The sequence below is a fragment of the Myxocyprinus asiaticus genome, chromosome 24 (genome assembly GCF_019703515.2).
Source record: "Myxocyprinus asiaticus isolate MX2 ecotype Aquarium Trade chromosome 24, UBuf_Myxa_2, whole genome shotgun sequence".
NCBI classification, from domain to species: domain Eukaryota; kingdom Metazoa; phylum Chordata; class Actinopteri; order Cypriniformes; family Catostomidae; genus Myxocyprinus; species Myxocyprinus asiaticus.
This window is the reverse complement of record NC_059367.1, coordinates 25120175-25147752: the sequence shown is the minus strand read 5'-3', so window position 1 is coordinate 25147752 and position 27578 is coordinate 25120175. Positions and strand designations below refer to the sequence as shown.

At 40.8% G+C, this 27578-nt stretch overlaps 1 protein-coding gene across 1 annotated transcript in view; it reads left to right on the top strand.

Moving 5' to 3' along the window:
• Positions 1-27578, top strand: part of aopep (aminopeptidase O (putative)) — a 122860-nt gene that overhangs the window by 55949 nt on the left and 39333 nt on the right. Inside the window, exons 12-13 of the mRNA XM_051653318.1 lie at positions 4605-4667; positions 5545-5628. Coding sequence (XP_051509278.1) covers positions 4605-4667; positions 5545-5628 — 147 coding nt within the window. The remainder of the gene's footprint in view (positions 1-4604; positions 4668-5544; positions 5629-27578) is intronic.

The following is a 27578-nucleotide window of genomic DNA, read 5'->3' as shown; positions in this document are numbered from 1 at the left end:
TGTCTCTGACATATTTCTCCCACAGTGGCATTCGCAGCCTGGTCATAGAATCATGTTACAATAACTACATTTTTGCAAAATTATTTTTATGTGGCCTGTTGTACATAACACTGCAATTTCCTGGTGGAATAAACATTAGAGGTGTTAAAACAACGATTACTTTTATACCCTTTCACTCAAATCACATGTAAAACAGCAGATTGTCAGTTCATAAACACTTACTTTTTGCTCTGTTCCTCACACAATGCTATCTTATGACATATAAACACTTTTACTATAGCGCATGACTCATTTTAACCTTTGCATTACATAACAAACTACATTTACAAGATTTTTAAGTGTGATCAAATTGTGTGGTAGCTCAACTGATAGAGTGCTGCATATGCGAAACAAAGGACCCGAGTACGAGTCGACACGTGAGCCAAAAGTGTCAAAGTAGCACCAGAAAAATTATGTGGTTGCTTCAGAAATTGTGTTTTTCATGTCTTATTTGCTTTTTATAACACTATCGGCTAGGTTTAAGGTTTACAGGGAGGTAGGTTTTGTCTATTTAAATCTCAATAGAACATTAACCTTACAAACCTCATCTGTTCTGGAGAACATTTCACTCGCTTCTAGCACCACACAGTGGATATTTCACTTCGACACTGCCCTGAGACGTGTAATGAACTGCATCATTTTATTTAGCAAAAACTTTGCCACAGTCACGCAGTGTTCATTGCATGGGAGAAGGCACTCACGAATTGCGATGTCAGAGCACCCAGCCCCTTGAGACATAGAGAAAGATCAAAGAAATTCAAATGATGCTTTGAAGAAAGTTAGTAATGTTGTTGGTTTTGTGAATTGTTTTCTGAGGTTTGCTACCAAACCTTGCTGTTGAGCAGAGTGATGAATCAATAAAATTCATAATTAATATTTACTCAGATTCCATTATTTTTTTTATTATTATTATCATTATCATTTTTGGTTTTATAGTTATTATTATAATTATCAGTTGCCTAACAACAACAACAATAATTCAGGTATTATTATTATATACGTGTTTCTCACTTTGAGCTCATAGTTTTGAATGAATACATCACATTCAGTCAGGTGGTCACATATGGTCTAGTCGCACAAATATTTCAACATATCCGAAGCTCAAATCAGATCAGAAATTCTGCCTCTGCAGATGGTCGGAACTCCAAACAGCTGCCGTGCGACACTGCATTTGAAATGACTGACCTCTGGTCTGCCATCTGTCGTTTGTTGGATGCAGTGAAAAGGTGGCTTCAGTCCAGTAAAATGAAAGAAAATGATATGCAAAAATGTAATTAGTACTTTTTAAGTATAAATAAAATTGTAAGGAGTAAAAAGTACTATTTTCTATGGAAATTTAATTAAGTAAAAGTACAAGTATTTTGTTTAAATTGCACTTGAGTAAAGTACAAATCCCCAAAAAAATTATTTTTACTAAATTAATTTACACCCCTGTGTTTAGGAGTCTATACAGATGTGCTTATACAGAAATCTTCATTTACCGTATATACAGTCAGTGTGTGTTAGTGCACTCGTACATTGGAGGTTGTATGTGTGTTTTTTCATACTTTACGAGTTTGGCAGTGAGAGGGGGTTGATTGCAGTGTCTCGCAGTTGCACAAAGGCCTGGCTGTGCCGGGAATGAGGCAGGCAATCTGGGCCATAAAACAACTATGTGTGGTATCCAAGTTAACAATGGCAGTTTGCAGCCTGAGAGTCAAATTCTGCTCTGCCCACTCTCCTTTCCCGAAAGAGTCACAAAAACACACACAGACATGCTCAAATTTGTCCAAAGACTATCCCTCTTCTCTGGGGAATGCAACTTTCTGTAACATGCACCTGCAAAAAGACACACTTAAGACACTTTGGCAGACAGTGAAGCTTGTCGAAAAACACAAGATACAGTATATCTGCTATTACTATTGCTGTTTTTGGGATTTGAACAAAGACTTAACCCTATTAAACTTCGGTGACCCGTCCCTCACTGTTTGTGCTATGGACATGAATGATACCTCATATCGTGTAGCTTCTAGAAAAGATGTGTGCTATTTCTTTTCTAAGTGACCAGACTTACGATTTTCACCTGGCAGATGATGAAACGGGTGAAAAAATTCTCATAAGCTTGCATTGAAGGTCAAACCCAAGCCAAATCTAGGGACCAGAATATCATATAGACTTGGAGGTAGGCTCTTTTACTAGGGCTAGTAAGCAACTAATTTACATCCACCCAGAACATCCTAGCAACCACATAGTAATATGCTAAAAACCACTAACAACACCGAAAACAATCACCTAGCAATGACGTTTTGTGATCGGATGTCGGAAAAACGCTTGAGGTGTAATCACATTTGAGGTGTAAACGCTAATCCATCCAGTATGCATCCCGGCAGCATTGAAGCACCACCCCTCACCTGTCAATCAAAAGCAAGAGTTTAAACTTTGCCGGTACAAGCGGCTTTAAAAGGAAATAACTGTCTGACCTGAAAGTTTTAAAAAGCAGATACATACACAATCACGAGAGCTTCTCGGATCTTCTTCAGTGTGTTTGATATCAACACAGATGACAAGCACGAACACCTGAAGCTCCTTCAAAACAAGTAATACACTAAAATAACGGATAATTCTGCTTGACATGTTGCATTAGTGCTTAGATTAAATTTAAACTGCATCTGGGTGAAACAGCACACTGTTTTTTGCACTTTCTTAGTCTTTTCTGAATTTGTTGTGCTTTATTATCATACAGTAACACACTGACATAGTGATTGATGTATGTCATCATGAACATGGACATGAAACAGAGACCCTCCCCTCCAAATCCGAACACAAGTGGTCACAGGAGATGCATTTAAGTGACCAGGTGTAAACAGCGATGTGTCTCACCTGACCACATATGAGCCGATCACCCGAGACGCATTATAATACCAGGTGGAATCTGGTTCAACAATGCCCTAGCCACCACCCAGAACACCCTCACAACAACATAGCAATGCCCAGCAACCACTCAGAATTCCCTAGCAACCCCAAAGCAATGCCCTATCCACCACCAAGAATACCCTAGTGACCTCCTATTAATGCCCTAGCCACCTCCCAGAACACCCTAGCAATCACCTAGCAACACACTAACCACCACCCAGAATACCTAAGCAACACCCTAGCCTCCACCCAGAACACCTTAGCAACCACCTAGCAATGCCCAGCAACCCCATAATAATGCCCCAGCAACCACCCAGAAAACCATAGCAACCACCTAGAACACACTTGCAACCACATAACAATGCAAACAAAACCACCCAAAATACCATAGAAACCAATACATACTAGCCACCACCTAGAAATGCCCAGCAACCACCCAGAATACCCTAGAAACCAGTACACCCTAGCAACCACTAGAACACACTTGCAACCACATAACAATGCAAACAAAACCACCCAGAATACTCTAGAAAACAAAACATCCTAGCCACCACCTAGAAAATCCCAGCAACCACCCAGAATACACTAGAAACCAATACACCCTAGCAACCACCTAGAAATGCTCAGCAACCACCCAGAATACCCTAGCAACCCCATAAAAAAACACAAAAAAATGCACAATAGCATTGTGTCAGCAACTTTTGCCCAGATACAGAAAATGTAAACATCTGGTTTACCTTTGAAATTAAGAGAAACGTGTGTGCATGGTTTGAAGCACCTTGGAGTACCTTGTAAATACCATTGTCTATGGAAAAAACCAGTTGCATGATATATTTCAAATGGCCATGGCATAACCATCTGGTACCACCACAGTTCTTTTGTAACAAGTAGAGAAAGAGACAGATTTGACTCTGTTTTCCATCCTGTTATCTTCCCCATGTTTCTTATTACCTGAGAGAGGCCATGTCAGCCTGCCTGTGATATCCCTCTATACCTGCCTTTGTGTATACACTTCTACGCACACACGGCTCATCAGTTTTAAAGAGACAGTCCTCGTGAGAATGCCATCTTAAAGAAGTGTGTGCATGCTTGCATGTGTGTGACAGAGAGCTAGAGAGAGAAAAGGGTAGAGAGACAAACGGCCCCTCCTCTAACTGCACAGGGAGTGAACACTGTTGATTACTATGAAGCTCAGCTCCCAGACCTTTTACTGCTGCTACTGCTGTCTACATACACAAACTCACACACACACACACACACTTCTTTCACCTTCCTCTCCCCCCTCTGTCCACCTCATCTCTCTACCTCCCTCCTTCCTGCTGCTTTTCTTATTCACTCCCCTCCTTTCCCTTCCCTCTCTCCAGTGAGTGTGTGTGTGTGAGAGGGAAGGTATTCAGTGCGCTGATAGTGCAAGCTTTAATAAGGTTAAGTGCAGTGCGAGCGTACGGAGGAGACAGGAGGACGGATCATTAGAGAACTCCTGCGTGACGCTGACGTTTCAACTTAAAGAGGAAATTTTTTCCGCTCACTCGCACTACTCATCGCATAGCTTGCCTTGTCAAGTGGTTAGTTCCCATCAGAAAGGAACAAGTGATTCTCTCTCTCTCTCTCTCTCTCTCTCTCTCTCGCTCTCTTTCCACTCAACATTCTGCTGCTCTCTTCCTCTCGTTCAGTGGCTGACGGACGCCAGCTCAGAATGGTTGAAGACTCCAACGGTGGAAGAAGTCAAAGAAGAGGTAAATGTAATTTTTAAGCTCTAAAGTTCACTTCACCTGTTTTTATCTTCCTGTTTTTGCTGTTTGATAGTACATACTCTGTTATTATGCAACATGTAGCACTTCAGATAACCGGTATAGGCAACTTTTCTTACTCTTTTTGTCAGTTTTATGGGGCTTTGCGATCTGTTGAGTTATTTGAGAAAGTGTTTGACCATGCATGGGGTTTGTTAATTCTTTATCATGCTTGTACTGTCTTTGTCGGGAGTCTTTGCTGTTACTTGTATCTGGAGCATCACTCAGTGGCAAATAGAGGAAATCACACTGTTGGAAGATGTATTTTTTGTCTGTGGGAGAAAAGGCTTTTTACTCTATGCTTTTTACTGTACCTAGATGCTGCAAGTGTCTCCTTGTCTGTCCTTCAGTTTTTGAATGTGTTTCCTGATGTTTGAATGGCATCCTTTAGTGCAGAAACTGGTGAATTGAGCTTGTTTGAGCTGCGAGGATGTATGAATGAATAATGGTTGATTAACTATTTAATTACTGCCTTGCTAAAAAAAAAAAAAAAAAAATCTTAAACCAGCCTAAGATGGTTTGCCAGTCCCAGCTGGTTTAAGCTGATCTCCCTGCCTGACCATCTAAAAAGTGGCCAAAACCCCTCTAAAACCAGCCAACTGACCAAGCTGGGAGACCAGCCAAGACCAGCTAGCCATCTTAGGCTGGTTTTAGCTGTTTGATTCATTTAAGTGGCAAAATTAAGATGTAGAAACTGTACAAAGCCAAAAATGTGGTGTGGCAGGTATTTTACAATGTCTCTCTCCTTCTTTGTCTCTCTCACCTGCTCACTCGTCTCTTACTCCCTCTTTCTCTCTCCCTCCCTTTTCTGTCTCTTCCGCAGGTTGCAAAATGGATCCACTTCAGTAGCTCTGGTGGAAAAGGCACCAAGCGGAAAAGAGCAGGGCCCAAGGTTAACTTCAAAGAGGTAAGACCTCATCAAGCATGCTTTAAATACTGTAGATCTCATCCTTCCCAACATCTATCCCTAATCATTACCCTCTCTTCCATACCCCAAGCTCTGTTTGTTCTGTTTGGGTAAGGAAATATCTCTGGTTTTGCTAAATCACGCCTAATCGAGTCCTCCAACTACGGCCCTTCTCAGGTTGCCATTTAAGACTTGCACAAGTCTGCACGTAGTTTTGTTTTCTCTATGTTGTGAAGCAGGGCTATCAGATTTTAGCACAAGTATGATGTAGTTTGGAGGGCATTGAATGTTGGACAAGGACTCATATGAACGCCTGTCCTGTGTGTCTGCCCCTTGGCCAGCCGACAGCAAAAGATAGGGGGGAAAAATCAAGGCATGACTTGAAATAGCTTCTGGCTGGTCATTTTTTGCATTATCATGTGATGACAATGACTCACTCTTTTGGGGTTTTGCTTAGGCTATTCAAAATGACTCTCCAGCCAGGGGAGAGACCTGTTGCTCATTCGGTGTGTGAGTTTATCCATTCAGATGAGCGTGATTTTATGTCTCTGTTTTCGTTTACCCTTTTCATCTCCTTGTTTATCAAATCTGCAAAGTTATGCATATGTGTATACAGATTCCTCAGCAGGGTTGTACTCAAAATGTCAAACAGTTAAGATTTGTCTTGCTAGAACTGGCAAAGAAAGAGAACAAGGTCGCACACATGTGGAATCTGCTCACACTGACTGGCTGTACACCAAAAAGTGTGGTCGGCAATCTGTTAAAATATGCTCTATATTAGACTATAGTATTATTAGGGTCATTAACTTCTGCGTGTGTGTTATCTACAATGTTTGGGTTATGTCATTTTCAAGTTTCAGCACTGATGTAATGTCTGTCCCAAGATCCTGTTCATGTCACATTAGTGGTACTGTAGGTGTATGTATGTGTGTCTAATTATGTGTATGTGTGTCACATACCAGGTGACTGAGATAAGATAATATTTTGGAGTACAGCATGTGGAAGGACCCTCCTAAGCCTGAAACATACTCTATGCAAGTACGTGAATGCAGACTCTTATAGCTACACAAGCTCAATTTTATCGGTGGTTGCATTCCGAGATGTGCAAGACAGCAATTTATGACACAATGCAAGTACATGTTGTATTCTCAGCGTTGCCGCCAAAAAGCGCAATAGCCGACATTAGTGTGAACTGTCAACTTCTATGGTGAGTTTCCCTTTCAAGTCAACTACTGTAATGGCAGAGCAACAATTAGAAGAGAATACTGCTGAGCAATTAAGTTAAAGTCAATATATTTATAGTGACTTACCTGTATATGAACGCATCCAGCTGATGGTTCCAACTTTTGAAGGTAACTCTAGAGCCCCCTTGAGTATGGTGGTTTGTGATCGCCACAGTAGCACAAGAACGCAAATTAAGTGTGTTCAACTGGGCCACATGTTGTCAATGACTCAGTGCATTTGCATTTGAGTAGTTGCGTGAACTATGTTTCTGGCCTTAGGTGTCATGTGTTTTACTGCCACTACCATATTCATCTTTATAAAACTGCTACAACCCCTTACAAAATCTTTTGTGGAACCATGTAAAAGACGAGGTCAAACAATGGTGCTGGATGATTACTGATACACCATGGTATATACATGGTACTCCAAGGCACTTATAAGAATACCATGGTACTACCATGATATATTTTTCCAAAAAACATTGTTATACTATTGTACCATGTCCAAAAATGGTACTTCTCAGTTAGCGAAATGTGGACTGCTTGTCTCTACATCAACCAAAAGAGTGTTTACATTTTTTTTTTCTTAGAGACTTAATTTTTAAACATGTTTTCAAACATGTCCATTCAAGACACTCTAAAGATATAATACCAATTCTGACATGTTGGAAACATGTCACTCTGTGAAACATGTACCATCCACACCACACCTTTCTCAACACTAGAGAAGCCCAGTCTTTCTGGCACCTGGCGAATTGACACATTTGTTACATGTAACTTCAGAGAATAATGATTGAGGGTGTGTAGAGAGAAAGAAACAGGCCAATGAAAGAGAAGAAAGACCAATTACAGTCCTGTTGGCTCTGGACAATGATCAGGGTGGGGACAGAGAGAGAAAGAGTGAGTGAGTGATTGTTTGAAGTGGTGCCATAAAAGCCAACCTGAAAGGAAACACTGGTGACCTCTCCTCTTCTCATGCCCCTTCCCCTCTCACACACAACACGCACACACACACACACACACCACATCCTGCACATGTAAGGCAACGGGAGCCGTTTTTCAGGTGTATTTTATATTGCACATTCATGGACTTCAAAAGCAGGCGCCCCATCCTCTACATGCCCATAAATCAAGCTCAGGCTGGGCTCTTGAAGCGGTGGAGGGACGAGAGAGCATGAGGGCCCTACAGGCAGTGTAGCGAACACGCCACTCTCATAGGTAATTACATCATAGGTAATTGGCACTGTACAGGTCCAGACACCCCCCGCTGAACCCAGACTGAGATCAGGGTCACAGTTGTGTGAAATTAAAGTTTTTGGCAGGAATAGAATGGGGTTTTATTGCCTCCATTTGAGTATGTGTGTTTGGGGAGTTGCTGTGCCATATTAGTTACGCTGTGTGATAATGAGCTTCATTTTGCTCCATTTTCATCCAAAGCCAAACTAATGAGAGAGCCTGTCTACACTGACTAATCACGCAGAGAGAGAGAGAGACCAACCTCTCATGACTCCCTCATAGATGGTAACTGTTTATATAAGGGGCAATAATCCACATACAGTACTATCAGCATTGAGTAACAGGTGTCCAGTCGCCATTTAGAAGACACTTTTATCCAAAGTTCCTCACAGTACACTTATTACAGGAATATTCCCATAGAGGAACCTGGGGTTAAGTGCCTTAATCAAGGGTAATGCCGCATAGATGGATAGTCCACTGTGGGGACAATAGTCTAAGTGCAATTCGAGCTCACTAACCCAGATCCTTTTTTGCCTTTTTTCCTTTTATTTTGTATTATTATCTTGATGGATATTAATGAAAAGTCATGCAATGCTGCATGCAAGACTCAAACTCCCATCACCCTAATGAGCACCACAGCTCAGTGTGTCAAAACACATGTAACTAACTGCTAAGCCATGTCTTCAATGACAGCCCAAATCTTTAACTGCAGTGCCACATCAACCCATTTTTGCCATTGCATGAGCTAAGCAGTGGTGGTTTTGGCCATATTGCTGGTAAGCAGGTAATCAAATGGCTAGACACTATTAGAAGTTCCTCATTGCTTTGAGGTTTGGCGCTTGTGAAATCTCTCTTTGTGTATACAATGTCAGTGAAAGGAATGTTGAGTTGTCTGAATGTGAATTGAGGTCACATTCAAAAGTGACATAATCTTTTTCTTAAACTGCAGTGCCTGAAAGCATAGTGACAAAGCAGATACACTAAACTTCTAATATTTTCTTATTCTCCACAGTCATTCGTTCAAACCTTTATTCAGTGCTTGTTTTTGGTCTTGTGTACTTCTGATCGTTCAGTACAATGCAGATGAAAGCTTTTGCTTGTGGGATGATGTGTTTTTGAATCTAATCCAAATTCCTGTTGTGTGCTGTCATTACCTTTACTTTACATTGCCAGATAGATGTTCTTGTGGCCTGTTCGATATTCTGTGGTAATGTACGGCACTCTAGTTTATCTTTGCAGACCTCTGACAGCATAAACCCATTTTCTTTTTACTACCGTATACTGAGATGTCCAACAGAGCGCTTGATTGCCGTGACCTGTTTCCTTCTATCTCTTAGAGTCTTGATCTCTCTCTCTGTCTCTGATTGTATGTTTCTCTAATTTTTCCGTACGCTGCATTCTGATTTATGGAGATTGAGGAAGAGGTAAAGGAAGTAGGCCTCTCAATCCAGATCCTCTCTGAAAAAATGAGTGCACAGAATGACACACTGTAGGCCTACTGTCTGAGGTTGTGTGTGTGTGTGCGTACAGTATGTGTATGTGAGGGATGTCTGCAGTTAGTGAATATTTTGGCATCAGTCAATGTGCAAGCTAACCCAAAAATGTGCGGTTACATGCGGCTGCCAGGGCTGGAATCTCATTTGCACTGTTATTAGTGAGGAGCACAGTTTAGCAAGATCCATAAAAACAACAACAAACAGAACGACCCATAAACAAAAGCAAAAAAAGACTGACCTTTTCACTCGCTGCTGCTGCTCCTTTGCCAGAAGTAAAGGAAAGAGGTGGGGAGGTCTCCACCGTTCTGACTCATTCCTCACATGAACTTACTGGACTTAAGGGGAAAAAACAGGAATCTAAAGGAACTACTGCTGATACTGACAGAAAAGTGCCTCAATTTCACACATACACCCACAAACAAACACTTAAACACTATAAATGCAGCTAGGATGTATGAAATCGAACCTTCGAGTGAGGAGGATGGTATATTTGCATGACATTTATACAGAGGAGTGTTCACTACAAGCAAATTATTTTCTTAATCCGTATTTTTTTGTTTTTCTTGTTTTCCTATAAAATATCTAAACATTCTTAAAACAAGATAAATTTACTTTATCTTATAATTTGTGTACAATATTAAGACTCTTAGGATAATAGGAGAATATAGTATCTTGATTTGTTTTTTCCTTTGTTGCTATTCACAAATAGTTTTTCTTGTTTTAAGCATAAATTTCACAAACATGTGTGAGATTCATGTCTAAAACAAGTAATTAAAAAAAAAAAAAAACCTGGGGTAAGAAAACTGGTCCTAGCCAGTTTAAACTGGTCTTAGCTGGTTTAAGATGGTCTCCCAGCTTGACCATCTAAAAAAGTGCCCAAAACCCTCTACAATCAGCAATCAGACAAGCCTGACCAGGATGTGAAACCAGGTAAGACCAGTACACCATTTCAGATTGGTTTACGATGTTTTTTAGAAGGGAAGCTTTAATATCTTATGAAATTTTGTTTCTCAAGTAAATTTATCACGTTTTACAGATGTTTCGATATTTTTTACTGGAAAACAAGATAAAATCCTGATTAAGAAAGTAGTTTGTTTGTTTGTTTTTATAGCGTGCGAGTGTTTTTGTATGAGGGTGAGAAAAGAGAGATGTCACATGTGTGTCTTCTCTGAATGTGTGGGAATGATCCAGGGGCCATATCAAATCATGGAGGGGAAAGTGAAGGGCAGAGGAATTGGAGAGGAACATATGCTAGAGAGAATAAACCATGTGCTTTTTATTAAACACACACACACTAACACTAAATTTCACATTATTCACATTAGAGGGATTTATACAACATGCAATCATTTAACCAGAAAAGTTATTTTAAATTTGAATGTATTTAAACTTCAAAGTCACATGCACATCTGCTCAAATCTGTAACCAGTATCAGCAATTGGATGAATGACGGAGTTAAGAAAACCTAAACATTTCACATGTGCTGGTGTGATTGAAGTGTGCATGGAAGATGGAGGTATTTGCCTGATTTGCTAGTTGATTATTTGTCCTACACTGATTTTGTTAAAAGAAAAGATATTGAAAGTGAACATCAGTCACATGCAGAAACACTTAAGAATTTTTAACAAAAGCATAAAGCCATAAGCATTAAGAGCTTTACTGGCAATGTACGTCACATTTTTCCTATTATTATGGGTGTATGCCCAGGCGTGTGTGTGAATTAGCATTACTGTGTGCCTACGTGTCTGCATTTTTTATTGTGAATTGCATGGCTGATAATTTCCACTCTGTGAGACGCTTTGTACTCTACCAGGATGGAACAAACAATGTTCTCAACAGAGCTCATGTGTTCAACTTCCTATGCATGCCCATCATAATCAGCAAACCTCATATTACTTATGGCTTTTATTTGATATGGTAATTGGGATTGCGCACTCGCTAGAGAGCAGTGTAGAGGGCTGTAATGTAGACTCGGGGTCTTTAAAAGCAAGAGCATTATATGAACAGTATGCATATAAAAGGCTCTGCCACTCCTGGTCCATGAAAGTAGAACTCTGCAGTCTCTTGTTTGCCTCTTTCTTTCTCTCTTGCTTTTTCCCTCCATTCAGGAGAGAAGTGCCTAAACATATGTCTTGAGACCTCTGAGCTGAGTCTTAATGTGGCGTTCAGCGTATGCTTGAAGCTACTGGAGAGGGTTGATGATAGTGGTGACTTGTACTGTGGTTTTTGAGTCAGGTGGAGAGTTTGGAAGCAGATACGTTTACCTGCTAAAAAACAGCTTGAACCAGCCTAAGATGGTGTGGCGGTCTTAGCTGGTCTAGCTAGTTTTTCGGCTGGTGCTCAGCTGGTTTAGCTGGAAGGCAGGCTGAAAGTGTCAAGAACCATTCTTAAGCCAGCTAAAAGAACAGTCTGACTAGGCCAGACCAGCTTAAGCTGGTTGAAGATGTTGGGATCAGTTGTAGGGATGTGCAAAACTTCATATTTTCAAAATCGACTAGATGGTGGGTTGTCTGAACGACTAGTCAATGAATCGGTCTTAAGGAAGTTTTATAGGATGAGGCTGGTTTTGGGTTCACCAGGTCCCGATTGGATGTGTTTCTTAGGGAGTGTTTACAAAAGTTGTATTCAAAAGTTGCGTTTAAAAACAGCTAGATGGATCACAACAGAATGGATCACAGTGCCGGGGTCTCAAGACACATTTTTAAAAGTTGGACTGTCAGATGTCACAAACTTTCCTTTGTTGGAGGATCATGAAAGTATGTGTTAATTTTAATCTCTTTTTTTTTTTTTAATCAGCGTACACTTTGGCACTTTCACTCGAAAGCTTGAGCTCAAGTTCTCTCTGAGGAATTGGGCTTGAAGCTTTTAACGTGAGTGGTTTCCTCACTGAAAAATAGCGAGCAACATCTCCAGTGTCATTAAATACCATCTGTGTTTGTCTTTCCAGCACACATGGAAAAGGCATCAGTTAGGAAATACATAGACACACATAGCTTTAACTGATTACATATGGTCTCCCTTCACTCTTTCCACAACTATGACGTTCAAGCTCCGATTGGATTTATGTCCAATACCAATTTGCGGATAAATGCAGCTTCATAAATGAGAGGTAGCATATAGCATTTAAATGTGCCTCATGTTAAACCACTTTGTGCATGTTTTGCTTCATGTTCTACTGCCCCACGAACGGGCCTCATTTGGTGGGAAATGAAATCAACGCTCGAGAATATAAAACGTAGTGCAGTGACTGAAGCGTCACTTCATCCCATTTCTCACTGGTCGTAAACGCGCCGCTCAAACATCTGGTTGGGGGAAAAGCAGCGTTTGGGTAATGAGCGTGGGAGATGGCGGGTCTCACAGACGACTCTGGTGCTATTAGCCTCATTGAACCCCCTCCCTTTCCACTCTTCCTCTCCCAGTCTCTGAAGGTCTGAAGAGCAGACTTGTAAAGCCCAAAGTATACACAGCAGGCTCTTTAATGCAACAGCTTAATGCTGTTGGGCTCACAGGCATGGAGAATTTTGAGGTAGACACATATGAATCCAATAACTGAGACTTTTAAGGGGTTTATTTGTCGTTAGGCATACTGATCAATTTGCTTCAGTGCTTCAGAAAAATCACAATAGGACTTTGGGCTATGGGGGCGCTAACTCTTCCTGCTGCATTTTATTTGAAATTCTGTGACAAATCCTCGTTTTTTGGGTAGTTAAGAAAAACTTCTATGGACTATTATACTTTAAATTTGAAGAAATCTGCTGAGTTAATGAACTGGTGACCTTAAAGTTCCCTTATGATTACAGTTCATTCGACATTGTGTCATGCTGATGCAAATGGGAAATTTATTTTTCGACGACCTAGTTGAAACCCTTCTACAATAACGGCAATTCAAAGATTGACCATGGTGTTTATGCCCCGCCCTTTGCAGATCCTTGGCATTCTAGCTGTCAGTTCCTGCTTCCTGTAGCACTTGCCATAGATGTGGCTGTCTTGTCGGGCACTTCTCACGCACACTAACAGTCTAGCTGATCCCACAAAAGCTCAATGGGGTTAAGATCCATAACACTCTTTTCCAATTATCTGTTGTCCAGTGTCCAGAAACAATGTGTTTCTTTGCCCACTTTAACTTTTTCTTTTTGTTTTTCTGTTTAAAAAGTGGCTTTTTCTTTGCAATTCTTCCCATAAGGCCTGCACCCTTGAGTCTTCTCTTTACTGTTGTACATGAAACTGTTGTTGAGCGGGTAGAATTCAATGAAGCTGTCAGCTGAGGACATGTGAAGCGTCTATTTCTCAAACTAGAGACTCTGATGTACTTATCCTCTTGATTAGTTGTACATCTGGCCTTCCATATCTCTTTCTGTCCTTGTTAGAGCCAGTTGTCCTTTGTCTTTGAATAGGTGTAGTGTACACCTTTGTATGAAATCTGAAGTTTTTTGGCAATTTCAAGCATTGTATAGCCTTCATTCCTCAAAACAATAATTGACTGACAAGTTTCTAGAGAAAGCTGTTTCTTTTTTGCCATTTTTGACCTAATATTGACCTTAAGACATGCCATTCTATTGCATACTGTGACAATTAAAATTCAAACACAAAGACAATGTTAAGCTTCATTTAACAAACCAAATAGCTTTCAACTGTGTTTGATATAATGGCAAGTGCATTTCTAGTACCAAATTAGCAATTTAGCATGATTACTCAAGGATAAGGTGTTGGAGTGATGGCTGTTGGAAATGAGGCCTGTCTAGATTTGATCAAAAATGACTTTTTTCAAATAGTGATGGTGCTGTTTTTCACATCAGTAATGTCCTGACTATACTTTGTGATCAGTTGAATGCTACTTGGTGAATTAAAGTTCCAATTTCCTTCCGAAACAGCAAAATCTGTAGATTATTCCAAACTTTTGGCCGCCAGTATATATATATAAAACATATAAAAGATCCACTTACGTGTTCGCATCTTTTTAAAGATGTAATTCTGTAAGTGTTCCTTATGCAAGGGGCACATCCCACCGTCAGATCAACATGAGAGCTGCGTTCGCTGTCTGGGCCATGGCCACGCAGAGGCAGCTCTCATGGAGACAGACTGCCCTCACTGTGAGGGCATGAGTCTCGAAGTGCTTCGCTCGTGAATCGCCCTCGTTCTGAGGTACGATTCAGCCTCCCACACCCTCCCACCCACTTCTTCTGTGACTTCCGAGGGATCACATGAGGCAGCACAGGGGTCCGCGAGGTCGAGCAGGATGAATTTGAGGTGGACCTCGCGCCGGCACACACCCTGAGAGCCCCTCGATCTCCATGTACTGCGTCTGTGCCAGTACAGTTTATGCATGACGAGCTTTGGCCCTCTGCAGGAGTGCACGACCTCATTATGTTCCGCGGTTCTGACGTTGGGGATGATGTCTCTCACTGCATCTGACACTGGCGAGTGGTCAATGGAGGATGTCGCCGCCCCTTCCCCCTGCGAGGGCGAGGAGCGTGCACGTGCCACTGACAAGGAGATGCTTTGCATCCTTTCAAGGGAGGTTGAAGAGCTCAGTCTCGAGTGGTCTCCTCCAGAGGAACCGGAAAATTCTCGCCTTGATGAGTGGTTCCTGCAGTCCGGACGTCGTCAAATGACCACATCCCATAGATCTGCCCCGTTCTTCCCGGAGGTTCATAACAAACTGACAAAAACCTGCCGTGTGACCTATTCAGCTAGCTCGCACAGTGATTCCACTCTCCTCACTAAAGTGAATCACGGGGAAGACAAAGGTTATGCCCAACTACTACTGGAAGAGGCGATAGTGGCACACCTCTGCCCGGCGAGTAGCAGGGCGTGGAAAACACGCCCCATTCATCCTTCCAAGCCATGTCAACTAACGTCCACACTGGCTGGAAAAGCATACTCCGCAGCAGGCCAAGCTGGTTCAGCACTCCACGCAATGGCAGTGCTCCAAGTTTTCCAAGCTAAGCTCCTCAAGGAAATGGATGAGCAAGGCTGCGATCCAAAGACATTTAAAGAGCTCCACAATGCTACGGACTTAGCGCTGTGGGACACTAAAGTAACTGCACAGGCCACTGGCAAATCAATGGGCAACCTGGTGGTCCTGGATCGTCACATCTGGCTGACCTCGCTCTCAATAAAGAGCTCTTTTCCACTTCAAAGCCCACACATTATGCACAACCGCTTCCCAATGGTGAGCGGTGCATTATATTGTTTAATGAATGAACCAAATCGCCCTCTGTCCCGTTATGTGGACACGTGGCGAGCTCTTATGGGCATTTCTGACTGGGTGCTAAAAACGATTTAACATGGTTATATGATCGAATTTGCACGTCGGCCGCCCCATTTCAACGGTGTTCTGTCTTCCACGGTTCCACCTGAAGACGGTGTTAAGAGCCAAAATACACAATCTTCTCACAAAGAATGCGATAGAGGTTGTTCCAGATTGTCAAGCCCATAAAGGGTTTTACATATGCTATTTTCTTTTCCCAAAGAAAGATGGCAGGTTTGGCCGATTTTAGATCCGAGACATTTGAATCATGCACTTGCAAAGCACCCGTTCAAAATAATTACTCAAAAACGGATCTTATCGCATGTCCGCCAACGTGTTCGGTTGGCATTGATAGATCTGAAAGACACATTCGTTCCTGTACAAATTGTACCACAGGATGTTTTTGAGATTCACATTCAAGGGAACTGCATATTAATTCAAAGTCCTGCCCTTCGGATTGTCCCTGGGTCCTCGCACATTACAAAGTGCATCAATGCAGTACTTGCCCCTCTGAAACTGAGCGGCGTGCGCAGTTTTGAATTTCCTCGACGATTGGCTATTACTGGACCAGTCAGAGGCTCTGTTATGCCAGCACAGGGACTAATTGCTCCACCATCTGAACAGCCTGGGCCTCAATGTTAACTGGGTAAAGAGCATGCTCTCCCCCAGCCAACAAATCTCCTTTTTGGGAGTTCGTCTCGACTCCATGAGCGAGCATGCACATCTCACGAGCGAGCGCATTCAGGCCATTCTCCAGTGTCTGTCTCAGTTCAAACTTTGAGAACATTTCCACTGAAGCTGTTTCAAAAAGCATGGGGGCTTATGATGGTGGCATCCAGGCAGTTGATGTGCCACACCCTCCTCACACCTGTCCAGGTTTCAAAGGCAGGATGTCCATCGCACCAGGTACCCAATCCACCTGGAGCTGTCGACTGTTTTCCTAGCCTTGAATACTTTTCAATCTGAAATAGTGAATTATCATGTTCTGATTCACTCGGACAATATAACAGTTTTGGCATACATCAAATTCAACAGAGTCCAGAGGCTCGAAGGGGGGGCCCCGTGAGCGCTTTTAGGACAAAAGTTAGGTCCCAAGTCGGAAATGTAGCCGGGTGAGGGGGATTAAGCCACCTCGCTCCCCTAAGGAACTTTATGATTAAATAATGTTTGCCTATAGAGGTGCCGGCTTCAGGTGCGTGATATGCAGAGATAGTCGCTACACAAACTTTGAGTGTTTACAGAGTGAGCCTCGCTCAACGCATGTGTGTAGCGCTCGCACAGGGCATAACAAATGCAATGATTGTTCCTCATCCAAATTAAATGGAGGAGGGAAAAAGGAATGTCCGTCTCCAAGCAAAGACTTTCTCACTGGATCGTTGATGCGATTGCCCTGGCTTACGAGTCCCAGGGTGCGAATTGCACAATTGGTGTTAAAGCACATACAGCTAGAGACATGGCCTCTTCATGGACATGGACGAATGATGTGTCCTTACAAGACTTATGTTTTGCAGCAGGTTGGTCTTCTCAAAACATATTCGCAAGGTTTTACAACCTAGACGTAACATCTGTCTCTTCGCAAGTCCTCTCTGTCTAGAGTGCTTGCTATTTCATTGGCCAAACATAAACTTATGCCCAGGCTCCCCTGTCATTTTACACAACATTAATTTCCCATGAAGTCACAAGCACTTTCATTGTAAATAAAACTTCCTTCCTGACTGGGTTTGTGAAGGGGTTAATTCATACTATATGACTATAGTTCATATATCCATTATAAGTGCTCCCCTCCTGGCTTACCATGAGGGTTATTCACTATGGCATACTCATGTCAGTCACCATCCCACAGGACTGCAGCGTCATGTTCTTTTGAGGATTATGCTACAGTATCCCTCTCTGGGAGGGTTATGTCATGTAGTGCGGTGTGATGGGACTCTGTTCCCCATATGCATCAGCATGACGCAATGTTGAGTGAACTGTAATCATGAGGGAACATCTCGTTTATGTATGTAACAGTTCCCTGAGATAAAGGGAACAAGACACTGCATAAGCTGGCCGCACTACAGACTCTAAGAGTTTTTTCAGAGAAAATTCTGAGAAATGGTGTTTTCGTGCCCGCTTATATACCGAACAGCTTCACGCCTAAAAGGCCGGGGCTTAAACACCTTGGCCAGTCTTAGAATTGCCGTTATTGTAGAAGGGTTTCAACTAGGTCATCGGAAAAGTAATTTCCCATATGCATCAGCATGACACAATGCCTAGTTCCCTTCATCTCATGAAACCGAGGTTACATATGTAACGAGACGTTATACACCGCTAAGAGAGCTTAATGCAATTAAACACTGCAATTAAAGTGAAATTTAAATCTGGTCACAAGTAGGCATGCATCAACAATGCATATTGTCATATTTAATGTCAAAATACTTCTCAAAAGTCACTTTTTCTGAGCAAATAGTACTAGAATAAGTTTTCTATCATCTCAAAATAAGAAGTACAAACCTGACCTAAGGCTAAATTTATGTTTTCAATGTTTAGAGAAAGCACAAAACAGTATTTTGTTAAACCAGTCATACTTATTTTGCTGACTGACCCTTGTAAACTTACTTGTTCATCTGAAGTACATTCCATCAGTGCTCAGCGAAGAAAAACATTACTTTTTCCTCAGACTTCTCACACAACCATAAGTCTGTACAACCATCAAAAATAAACTAAATAAAACCCCTGACAACCAAAATGCCATTGGACTGATGTCATTGTGAAATTGTTTCAGTGATTTTCTTGGTTGCTGGAAGTCGGCCAGGAAAATGAGCCCTTATGAGATCCATTTGATGGCTCTATATTTGGGTCTTAAACTGAGTGAGGCCAGAGAACGATGGCAATGGTCTTTAATGGTACAGACAGGAATAGTGGGCAGAAATAGCTGCCCACCTGACTGGCACAATCAGTAGACTGCATGTTGGATGGCTAACTGTAATCAACACTGCCTGGGCACAAAGGGAAGATGATGATAGCACAATACAACGTAATTACCCTCGCACGGCATTCATCTGTTGTTTTTGCTGTTGTGGTCTGCTTAGCAATATGACATTTAAATTAAAATCTGGCCGTATGTTGGCCCACATTTTCTTGGATAGTTATACTTTCGAATAAATTTGTTGTCTGTGTGGGCAGCATTTGTTGGTTCTTGTTGTACTAGAGAGCATTCACTACATCGAAAGCCAGCACATGCTTAGATAGAATAAGATTTAACTGGCCTGCGGTGCATTACTGTACATTCCAGTGCATTTGTTTTCCTGGTCTAATACCTACATCCTATTATGACCTGAAACCCAAGACTGAGACTTAAAAATGAAAAGGTCTACAAGATGTAGGAGTATTTTTTTTTTGACCTGTCATTTTTTAAGAGGTGATGTAAAGAGATATTTCTTTGTCCATGTAATAGATTTCTTTTAAAGGGCTTGTTGCTTTTAAGAACAGTTTCTGAGCATGACATGTTCTGTAAATCTGCTCCAAAATCACCTTTAGTAAGTGTCAAAAGCTCTGACGTTCTGGAATGAAGACTAATATGAGTAATTGCTTATGAGTCATATGACTCTAAACTTTCAACATTGTATGTTGGGTAAATAAATCCCCAAATCGAAAAGTACCTAATCAATTGCTCTGTAGTGTTGTGTGTTAATGCAATAACAATCACTAAAACAGAAACTGAGCTTTACGGCAGGTGGAGATGTTTGGAGCAGATTTGTTAGCAGCCGCCTGGTGTGAAAATGTGCCACGTATTGGTTTCCATGAGTAAGGATGACTCATCCCGTGCTGTTTGTCAGGAGACTTTAATCTTCTTAAAGAGCCACTTCCACTGTCCTCTGATGCTACATGAAACGGTCTTTCTGTAGTAGGATTAGGAATCGAAAACCGCTTATTATTCAGACTCGGTTGCATTTGTATTTAAAAGAAAATAAATACCGGAACCAAAATATTTTCATGATGATCGTTTCTGTTAACATTTCTTGAAAATCTGCTTTCTTCTTTCTGTGCTCAGTGGCTTTTCACTGAACTACAAGTCATTAGTTTAGTTGTGTCTTACTCGAACTAATTATTGTTACTATGTTTAGAGTTGTTCTCTATGTTTATGCCAACATTTCTTTTTTAAGAATTTCTGCTTTTGATGAGATTTTTTTTATTTTTTATTATTGTCTCCACACGGTTTACACCACTCTAAGCCAGAGGAAAAAAAAAAATCAAAATTACTTTGAAATCAAAAACTAAAAACAATTCATCATAGTAGAGGTGTACTTAAGTAATTATTTTGTGTGAATACATTTTTAATGTATTTTTGAATAACATTTTAGTAACTTAATAGATCTGAGGGGGAAAATTTGTGTCACGTCATTGACCCATATAGTTAGTAAAGATTTTTGAAGAGGAGAAAAGGTTCCTCAGAACCTGCAAGGAGGGAAGAATTTTTAATGGGATCGTTATAAAACCAGAATTGTTAAGTCAAATTATAAACAGAAACAGAATCGTTAAATTCCTTATTACTCCCATTCCTAGTCTGTTGTCATGTGAGTGATTTCATTGTCAGTGGCAGTCATGGTGAAACAACAAAATCTCTTTACTTGCAATGTGCAATGCTTTAAAATGCATGTAAGGGCTCTCGTGTTCTCAGGTGACTGAGTATGTGCACATATCTGTGTGCATGAGCGCTCAAGAGAGAGGATTCTCAGCACACTAGTGTTTGCATGCGTTAACACCATCTCCCTTTTTTATCATGGTTTGTTCTGGTCCAAAGCACCAGTGGTGCGTGAAAGGAATGTTGGATACAGAGATGGAGAGACACACAGAAAGAAAGATATCTGGCTGAGTCCATCTGAAGACTCCCATCCACTCAGAGGCCTAATCTTAAAGGGTCAGCAAGGGTCTGGAAGCTGACCACAACAGGCAGCCCCATCTGCAGCTTGTCACTAGACCCCAGTCCAGTTGTGCAGACAGGCTAGTATTTCATTTCCATAACTCATCCTGCCAGGACCTCGCCAGGTGGCAGCCTATACCCCAGTGTGCATGAAGATGAACCCGAGCAGGCTTTTAGCAGGAACTGATGGTATCTCAGTAACATTTTCATTTATTCGCGAGGGTTGTTTTCTTCTTCCCTGTCTCACAAATCTACTTCGACTTCGATTTATATAGAGGAAATTCGATTGCTATGGGAGAAGACTGTTGCGTGTACGTGCAGTATACAGAATGATTACTGACTGCATCATCAGATAAAAAGTATAAATGGCCAATTATGGCATGTCAGCTCATAGGCTACAGTAAATATACAGGGCAGTACTGTATATACAGACATGAAGTCACCTGTCTGTAAAACTCATATTCTCCATCTTCCTCTTGTTTTTTTTTGTTTTGTTTTTTTGTTTTTTTGTCTATACATTTCCTGGTAAGAGACAGGCAGTTAAACATCATAGCTCTTTTCGACATCCTAGTGAGCTGCCAGGATCTACTGCCTAAAAAGCCGATCGCATTAAATGTGTCCTTGCATTAAAAAAAGCTAGACATAGTGCCACGAATAGAGCAGAACGTAGGTGTCTTGAGACATGTTTTTAACAGTTGAAGTTCTTTTTACTTTGGCACGGCCTAAGGCAGCATTATAACCATCATGAACCTCATAAGTGACTGATTTAGAAGGCTCTATAGGCAGCAACTCTTTGCACCACATTAAAAGTTATTTGCATGGGCCATGGGAGAGTTTGACGTTAGCATGATATAATTGTTTTTAAAAAAGCATAATACATAGCACATACACAATATTGGGTAAAATAGTCCATTTTTAATTAATTACACTGTTTTTAGTTAGACCTTTTTAGAATTAAAATATATATATATTTATAGTCACCATTTCTCTCCTATTGTCCGTTATTTTGCATGAATGTTTTCCACTGATCTTGTCGCAGTCCACTATGAGATTACATTCTTTGTGAGGCATACATGCAGTGCTGCCTTAGAAGGTATCGGCAGCATAATGAAGGGAGCACATGTTCCTTTTTACACTGAATTTTAAGCATACAACACAGCATCGCAAACATGCAGATATTAGCATGTGTGCATGCCAAATAGTCTTTCAGACCTTGGAAAGCTGATATAATGGTATATTCCAGGAGTCTGCAATGTTTAAACAGGTTTCTCATTTTGATTAAATTGTAACTCAATATGAGAAAGGAGCTTATGTGGAGTGAGTCTGTGCAACAGGTAACCCATGAAATGGCAGCCAGAAAAACAACAGGATCCTCAAATGGCATGTACTGGGAGCAAAGCCATCTGAAGAGGTCACCAAAGAGGTTACCCTGCGATGACATCTGACTTCAAATCCAGAAATTGCTTTGGACTAGACCAGTGGTTCTCAAACTGTGGTACGTGGAGTGCCCTCAGGTGGTACGCAGCACGACCCAGGATATTTGCTTTAAAAAAATAAAAATATACATTTCATTCATATGTTTTCCATGTTTTATTTCTAATGTATGATTACAATTGTAATATATCTTAAGATAGCTCACCTTTCTCCTTTTTGTCTTTTTTTTACATCAGCAGTGCAGGATGTGAATACGTAACATTCTCGTTGCGTGCGGCTGCGCTGATGTCTCTGTGTGTACACCACAATATTATTCCCATTCAGAAAACAGAACAACAAATACTAATGCGAATGAGGCTAGATTTAATTGTTTATTTTACACATTTTCAGGTTTCCTTAAAGTCTATGATCTTAAATAGTGCTTTTGACTCAAAGACACTGAGTTGTATTTACCAGTATTTTGATTTTGGAAGATTGCTCGGATGAGGGACAGAGAAATGGATTGTGCGACAGACAGCTGTGCGGAAGGCAGCGCTATGTGACGAGCATTTGCCACTATGTCACCTATAGCCGAGAAGGAAAATGCTTAGTTTGACAAGTTTTAAAGTTGATGACTGGTAAGGGTGTGATTCAGAGTAAAATTAACCTCAGATAACTTACTGCAGCTGCTGTTTTCGTAGATCACATGCACATTATCACATATTTTTAAGGTGATGCTAGCTGCATAATTTTAGTGGGGCTGAGATGAAAAACAGGGTCTAGCAATGCCTAAGCTCCAAATTTCTAAATATATATAGTAGTAAGTTTGAACTCGATTGCAAAACTTCTAAATGTTAATATTGTATGTCTGATTTTTGAAACACTCTTGCTGATCTTGTTGATCTTGATAGTGTAAACCACAGGAATATTGATATTAATGAAATATGGCATTGTGTATGTTGCTCTCAATCCTTTAGACTACGTTAAAAATGTATATCTGCAGAATGCTTAAAAAATATTTGATGGAACATTGGTGGTGACTAGGTGGTACTTGAATGTTCTGATGTGATTGAAGGTGGTACTTGGCCTAAAAAGTTTGAGAAGCACTGGTCTAGACCATAATACACATGCCAGTTGAGCTTGGCCTTTGTTTTTCAAAGCCATCTTCTGGTTTAGATTGTGGTGTCAGGAGCAGTCCATGAAACAACACAAAGCTCTGGTCATGCTTTGATGCCCTTTCACACAGGTATCATCAAAGTCTCTTTCAGCAGGTGCTTTTATTAACAATAGATATTTTGCTTTGATCTTCCCTGTTGTGCCACCCCTTGTTTACCAATCAGTCATCCTATAGTAGAAACTGTTGTGTCTGTGTGTGTTCTCAGAGCACCTGTGATGACACAAGCCTGTTCTGCTTTGAACACGTGCCCCCTTCCTCACAGTAACCTCTCTCCCTCCCCTTCTTCTCAGCGTTTTACCCACAGCTGTTTGGTTTTGTCACCCAATTTGCAGATATTATGCACACAAGTACGCCTTTTGTTCTCCTCGTCAAAGCTGTCCTTTATGCGGCTGTTGTGGTGCGGAATGAGGACATTTCCATGTCTTCTTATTTCTCTCTCTCTCTTTCACTCTCCCACACTGTGAAAAATGTGTTTCATGTGGTTACATCTAAATTAACTGGTTTTGTTCGTCAAAAATATTATGTAATAGGACTAAATCAACCTGACTACTATAAGTTACATAAATAAGTATTTTTACTCAGGGCAGGTAGAAATACTGTAGCACTTAAATAAAGCTGTAAAATAAAGCTGAACTGAAACATTTCAGTGCCAGTAACGACCAAACTGTATTACAAAAGCAATCACTGTTTTCACACTGGTTTCCCCAACCACTCCCCCTGTCTTACATTGGTTGGATAAACAGATAGTTCCGCTCCAAACTCACACCATTGGATGAGTCTGGCTGGTCAGGATGATTTGTTGATAATGTTCTGATAGTGCCACATAACCAAAAGTGCAAATTTACCAAACATTTGCAGCACTTTTGCACATGGTATTTTAGCGCAAAAAGTTGCATCTTATTCAACCACCCGCAATCTAGTAGGCAGACGCAATCAGTGCTGGAATAGCCTTGCATCTTAAGTATTTAAATTAAGTCCTTGTCATTCCTTTCCTTGCAAACATTCCTCCTTTCTATGTAAATTAGGCTCAATATAGATTGCGCTTCATTCATAACAATTGCCCGTGCAATTTTCATCAAGCTTTTACCACCCGATGAAAACAGGCAGCAAAGTAAATTTTATTTAAAAGAGATATTGTGTACATTTTCTATTGTACGGTCATAATTGCGGCGTGCAAATTGCATTTAGCATAGATTTTGTGGGTGTGTTTGCACGGGTGCTAAACCAGTGCAGACAGTGTGTACAAATAACTGCCACTTTTACCGGGCGCAATTCATTCTTAGTAAATTGTCCCTACAGTGTTTACACTTTTTTGGGGAATTTAGCCTACAAATTACTTGTCTCTGCATTTTAAACTGGGTTAGGAGAAAGTATATAACAAAGAAAAAGTTACTTTAGCTTTAACAACACTCTAGTAAGACTTAATGCCTCGTAAGTTGCCATATGTCCCAAACTGATTGACTGGATTTTAGTGTGCACTAATTTCTGGTTGATAACATCCACCGTTTGTTACCTGCAAGCAGCCAAGAAGGTTCATACAAAGTGCTCAATCTTGACAAGGTTGTAGATGAGGATGAATGCATGACTAGTGAGTGGTGACACTTTGTTTTGAGTGTTAGAATCACAAACAGATGCCAGAGACAATTCTACATTATCCATGAAGAGAGCTGCTGGGTATTCTTCATATTAGTACCATATTAAAGTATGCTGCCATTAGCAAAATGTAATGTAATGTGAGAGTTTTGAGATTAAATCAAAGACCATTTGAAAATATTAATAAAAAAGCCTCTATATGGCCAAGCGTGATCATTAAACAGCAGAAGGATGACATTTAATGAAATAACATACAGTCACATGCGCTGCGCGCCACAGTATGAATAAGAGGCGCCTCTCTGCCCTGTCATCTCCTTCATAAACACACACACACACACACAGAGGCATGCACACGAACACACACAAACGCAACACACACTACTAATTAGTGTTGTCACGGTACCAAAATGTCAGTAGTTGGTACCAATACCAGTGAAATTTCACGGTTCTCGATACCAATTTTGAAACCACAAAATATGCTAATATTATAATGTGCTATTGAACACACCAGTTTAGTTATTTTTAATTATTTAAAAATTATTTAAATAATTATAGTTTAATAATTATTATTATTTTACAGAACTTTCCAGAACATTTTTTTATTATTATTATTTTTTTTATGATTAACATTTTTATTTATTAAACACAGGAAAACAAAACATAATTATAAATACACAAAATCAACTTTAACACCCACTACCACCCCTCCTCCTCCCCAACCCCAAACCTCAACAAACATCTCTGTGGTCTTAGATGAACACATATAGAAGAATACAAAAACAAAAACCAAACAACTAAAAGAGGAAAAAAGATAATAATAAAAATACATATATATATACAAATATAAAAAACACACACACTGACAGTTACCCCTCTCTCTCCACTATTCCACCCGAGAACCCTCCAAGAATGCTAAACATCCACCCCATTTTCCCACAAACAGATCCGGATTCCTCAGTCTTTTATAAGACCCCTCCTCTAAGGCTCTCCCCATCTCCGAGCACCATTCCTGAAACGGGGGTGCTCCAACCGACTTCCAACCCCTCAAAATCACCCGCCTGGCGACCATAACACAGGTCAGGACCCAATCCTCCACATGTTTATTCTCCACATTAATTTCTGCCCCATCTCCCAAAATACAGAGTCTGGGGCAAAATTAAACCCGAGTGCCCAAGACCTCACATACAAAATTCTGAACTCTCAACCAAAACCCCTGGATCTCAACGCACCTCCAAAAAACATGGGTTATATCTCCATCCTCCGATTGGCATCGCCAGCAGGTAGGTGTGTCTTTAAGACCAAGCCTATACAGTCTAGAGGGGGTCCAATAGAATCTATGTAAAATCTTGAACTGAATAAGGCGAATTCTTGCATCTCTAGATACAGACTTTACATTTTTCAGAATCTTAGTCCACACTCCATCCTCCAATACCAAATCCAAATCTTTCTCCCATAATCTCTTAATAGAAGTTAAGGCTCTGTCCCCCATACTCTGAATTAACAGGGAGTAGTACACTGATGCCTCATGACCTTTTCCAAAAGCCGCAATCACCTCACGCAAAGCATCTGCCTCCACAGGGGGATGTGTGCTACTCCCAAAAATAGTACAAAGTAGATGGCGCAATTGTAAATATCTATAAAACTGAGGTCTGGGGATTCCAAAATGTTGGACCAAGTTTTCAAATGATCTCAACACTCCACTTTCATATAGGTCACCGAGTGTAGCAACCCCCCTCGCAATCCACTCTGGCCAGCAGAAAGGGGACTTGCCAATACGTAATCTTGGGTTCTGCCATATACTCGAGGCAACATTTAAATAAGTGTCCAATTTAAACAATCTGGACACTTTAGTCCATACCGAGTGTAAATGCGAAATAACGGGGTGTAACTTAACTTTTCCAATTAGTTTGATAGAGATGCTTTGTAACGGCAAAATAGGGGCAAGAACTGCCTGTTCAATAACAAACCAGGGAGGGGCTCTCTCAGGTGGAAGTGACCAATGAGCCAAATGTCTAAGACTGAATGCATAGTAATAAAACAAAATCTTGGGTAGGCCTAGCCCTCCTTTGTCTGTCGGCCTATGTAACTTATTAAAATGCAATCTGGGACGTTTACCATTCCAAATGAAGGACTTCGCTGTGCTATCAAATTTCTTGAAATAAGAGAGGGGGACATCTATAGGTAGAGATTGTAGCAGGTAGTTACATTTTGGAATACAATTCATTTTAATAACATTAAGCTTCCCAATCATCGATAAATGTAATGAAGCCCACCTGCTGACATCGCTCGAAAACCTTTTTATTAAAGGGTCAAAATTAACACTAACTAAATCAGACAAATTTGCTGGGAATAAAATCACCAAATATTTAATGCCCTGTTTGGGCCACTGGAAGGCGCCCAGCTGAAAAGCCGTTACTGGGCAGTACGCTGTCAAAGCCAAAGCTTCGGATTTAGCCCAATTGACTTTGTATCCTGAGAACTTGGAAAAGGAATTAATAATTCTGTGGAGGCAAGGCAAAGATCTAGTAGGTTCAGAGACAAATAATAAAATATCATCTGCGTAAAGCAGAAGCTTATGCGGCACACCTCCCACCACCACCCCTGGAAAATCATCCTCCTTTCTTATCGCAGCTGCTAATGGCTCCAGGGCAAGACAGAA